The sequence below is a fragment of the Aplysia californica genome, unplaced genomic scaffold (genome assembly GCF_000002075.1).
Source record: "Aplysia californica isolate F4 #8 unplaced genomic scaffold, AplCal3.0 scaffold00581, whole genome shotgun sequence".
NCBI lineage: Eukaryota > Metazoa > Mollusca > Gastropoda > Aplysiida > Aplysiidae > Aplysia > Aplysia californica.
Genome location: NW_004797851.1, coordinates 411,441 through 415,557, shown reverse-complemented (window position 1 = coordinate 415,557; position 4,117 = coordinate 411,441). Strand labels below are relative to the sequence as shown.

General features: G+C 42.2%; 1 protein-coding gene across 1 annotated transcript in view; it reads right to left on the bottom strand.

Annotated features, from left to right (window-relative positions):
- The window catches only part of LOC101855746, a gene marked incomplete at its 3' end in the record, with an annotated part of 59,554 nt that extends 56,622 nt beyond the window's left edge, over positions 1–2,932 (bottom strand). The window contains 2 exon segments of the mRNA XM_013087379.2: positions 617–859; positions 2,257–2,932. Of these exon segments, the coding sequence (XP_012942833.1) occupies positions 617–808 (192 nt within the window).
- Positions 2,933–4,117: the final 1,185 nt, after the last annotated feature.

Below are 4,117 nucleotides of genomic sequence, written 5' to 3'. Positions count from 1 at the left end.
CCGAAAAAACCCAGAAAAAAACAGAAAAGAATTTAAATGAACAAATCCAGGAAAAGAAACAACTCAAACAAAACAAGCCCCCATCCCCTGTGAGAAATGTCTGAGTTCTAAAAAACTTGTATTATAATATCCAAGTTTAGGCGTTCTGGCGTTGTTCCGAATCACAATTTAATCGCACCATTTTACTCTGTTTGTAACCAGATGAAGGGCAATGATGTAAACGTTGCACGCTCACTTTACTATAGAACGAGACTAGTAGTCTAATACGGGGTACCCATTGGGGGATCGGGTCGGGTCGGATCGGTTCGCTAGACAGAATGAGGGCACAAAAGGTTGTCTCGTGGCACAAGCCGATCGCGCCTGACTCGTCACCTCAAAAACAAACGAGTTCGTTTTCAGGCGACGAGAGGGGCGATCGCCCCCGACCCGATCCGACCCGATCCGACCCGATCCCGTCCGCAATGGGCACCCAGTAAAAGGGCTTTGCCCTTGAATCACGCGCACATGGTACACTGGTACGCATCAGCGTAGAGCTTTTTTTTTTTTTTTTTACAGAGTTGGCCATAACAAATGCCCGGGCTAGGATATTACAAGTCAAGTCTATGAGATGTTCTACCAGGTCCTTTTTCCTGAGCAGTTCCTGGGGGTCCGTCTTGCTGTCCAGCACTTCCTTCACCACCTCCGCGTCCCCCTGAGCTATAGCCTCAAAGAGAGCCCAGTAGCTCGGCGTGCGGTAAGGGTGCGGGGCTTCTTTAGTCTCCTCCTTCTCCTGGGGTTGGGGCTCGGGGGCTCCTCCTATTTTCTTCATGTCGAGGACGACGTATTTGTTAGGCAGATGTCAGCTCCAAGTTGTTGCCAGCTGGAATCGAGAATCTATATGTACATAAAAGTGGACTTGGGAGGCCTTGTGCACAAACTCATCCCTTATTACCTAACGCACACCTTTGAAACTTAGCAGGCGTCCACAGCATACCAGTAGAGGGTTTAATATAGTAGGCCAATGACTTTCAGTTGATGTTAATGCACCGACCCTTTTTTCATTGAAAGGGGGCCCAGCTAGTATATTATATTTGTGAAAGCTCGTCACTTTGGTTTCCTAACACTTCCGAACCTCTTAACTTTCGAATTTGAAAAAAAAACTAACTGTGGTTCAGAATCATTTAAAGGGTGCACAGTTATATTAAAGGTGTCTGAAGTCACTGTAGTTTAATTTTCAATTTTTCATTAGTTTCGTTTAGATCTAATCTTGGGAAACTCTGTCTTTTAAGACGCCATTGTGCACAAGTGAGGCTTCCGTTCACAAGCAATGGGCACTGTTTCCACAATGACTTGATGATCCATTCTTTTGAGTCCGTTCATCGAACGGGTACCCAGTTAGTCGAGAATATTCCTTAACACCATAGGTGTTAAAATCAAGGTTCGTAGGTCGCTTTTGGCCCGGCGAATAATAATTACATATATATATATATATATATATATATATATATATATATATATATATATATCCGGCCCTCGAGCGAATTTGAGGTCGCCCAACCTGAAAAATCTCCACAATACAAAACTTTACTCGAATTTGACTATCACTCACAGTAAACCTTCTTCAGGGGAACAAATCCCTAAAAGGAAGGACTAGGAAGGTATTAGTGGCTTTCGGTCTCCCATCAGGATTTTAGAAGCCATTGAGTAAAATCTAGATTTAATAGTGGTCGCTCGTTACGGAAGTCCTCCCCCCTAAAATGTTGACCGAGACAAACAAAGCGACAACAAGCTTGTTTAGTTGTTCTAAGACCAGAAAGAAAAAAAAAGAAAAGAAATTCTGGACAGAAAAAAACCGTGTCATTATCTCAACAATTGCGCCTGTGTTATGTGTCTTTTCTTGTTTTTGTTTTTTGTTTTGTTTTGTTTTGTTTGTTTTTGTTTGTTTTTGTTTTTGTTTTTGTTTTTTGTTGTTGTTGTTGTTTTTTTGTTGTTGTTTTTTTTTTGGGGGGGGGTTCAATATTTAGAATTTAAAATTTGACAAAATACTTCTCGAGCACGTGCAACCTATACCGTACAGATTAAGAACTAATTTTGCAATTTTTAAAAACTCTAAATTTTGAGCTTAGCACGTGTAAACAGCTGGGCGATGACATCACAAGTAGAATCTACACCAAAACCATGAGCTTGTGTTATCTTTGAGCTTGCAGCAGAAGATCCTGAAATGTAACTCGACAGACACCAAATTATAAAACATTACGGAAAGATAAAACAACCTACCGCACTCCTCTCGGCCTATGAATATTCAGCTATCGCAAGATTCTGTCTCGTCTTGGTTTCGTGAACATGCCATTAAACGGTTACAACAAAATGTGGTTCAGCACTGGACAAGTGTTCTAAACTGTCGCACATACCGTGGTGGTCTGTGGACGCACACAATGGTGCAAGTTTTGACTCACGGGAATTTCCCAAATCCCTTCGTTTTCTTTTTCTTCAACTTCAACTGGCACAGTTCGCTTCTTAAGAATGACAGGGTTTTAAGCCTAACTCAATGACACATAGATTTGAGAAAATAGGAGACAAAGATTGACATTCTTAAAGTTTAAATGTTTTAGACTTTATTTGTTGAACACCAAACTGGAAAAATACAGGTCAGAATGATATAGTCTTCAGCCTTTGACACAGTATAAAGGGCATCTGTGCCAGTAACGTGTAGTCGTGTAGTGTGTAACTCAGTTCTCGCAAGAAAATTGGTGTAAGAGCCTTGCGCTTTTTAGTGCATGACATCCGAAACAGGCATTGGCAATCGCAGATCATCACTCGTTTCTCTGCTCGAATGATTATAAAATCTTATATTGCCCTGATATTTTTTTTAGATCCATTTGTTCAGGTTGGGTAGGTAAAAAAGCTATTAGATCTACATTCTTTGACTTCATCTGCATTATTCACCTTCTGTTAAAGAAAAAAAAACTTCACCCCAAAAACTTTACAAACTTCCTGAGAATACTGGGATACCGTATTATAACAACGGCTGAATTAACAATGTGAAAAGAGGAGTAAATAAAAGTAAGAGAGTTCAAATAAAGACAAAAGAGGAAAACTGGTGAGGTCTCCTTTTCCCGCTGACTGAAGACTAAGTGTTACTTTACTTTACTTTACTTTTAACCGCGGCTTATACATGTACCATTTTGGGTGTCACGGGAAGAAAGAGACGTCTCTCTGTCACCAGCCGGAGAGCTTGGGTCAGGGGGATGCCCTGGGTGGTTAATGTATCCCGGACTCCATCTATCCAGGTCTTTCTCAGTCGCCCTCTCGCCTTGTTGCCATCGAATTTTTTTTAAATGTAGGCACGTTATGCTGGATGGTGTGTTGGTAATCGTAGGAGATGTCCGAACCATTTGATTCTTTGGTGTTGGATGCAGTGGCGGTGGGCAGTGAAGGGCTCACGGGCTTGAGCCACTACCCCCTCCCCACCCACCAACCCCAACTCTACCCCAAGTAAATGAAAGTTTCTCCATAATGAAAAAGCTGTTGAAACTGTTATGACCGCACGCAATGAACACAGAGTGATCAACTTGGTGGCTTGCTCGCTTATCCAATCAGTGTTGTCACCGCTTACAACTATAGTAACCCAGCAGCCAATCAAATGTTTTAGGGCTCAGCAAAGATGAGTCCTTTTCCCACAGCCCGTCCTTAATGAAACTCTTCTTGTAAAAAGGTACAAGACTGGGAAAAAATTACACTGTACAGAGGGCTCACGCTCTCCTAGCCCTGACAATGGAGTGAATGTTTACGACACACTTTCCCCCACTGACACAAATACCTATGCGCTCATTGGTTCTTTGTTGGGTGCCTTCAACTTTCTCGACTACACGGCCTAATCCAGCTCATAGAGGTATTATGTTTGAAGTGCTGTGTGTCCATGTTTGTGTTTGTGCCGCTGAGATTTAACAGTTATAACTCAGGTCGAACTACTCGTAAGGCAACTTTTTCATAACACGAAAACTAATTAGAGGAATTTGGAGGTTGTAGTTTAACTATACACGCATGTGGTTTAACTAAGCACACCCACCTCATGTAGCGATCCAACTTGCACTGACTGGTCGCAACTCTCTGCTCTGCGCCTCGACCGCTACTCACG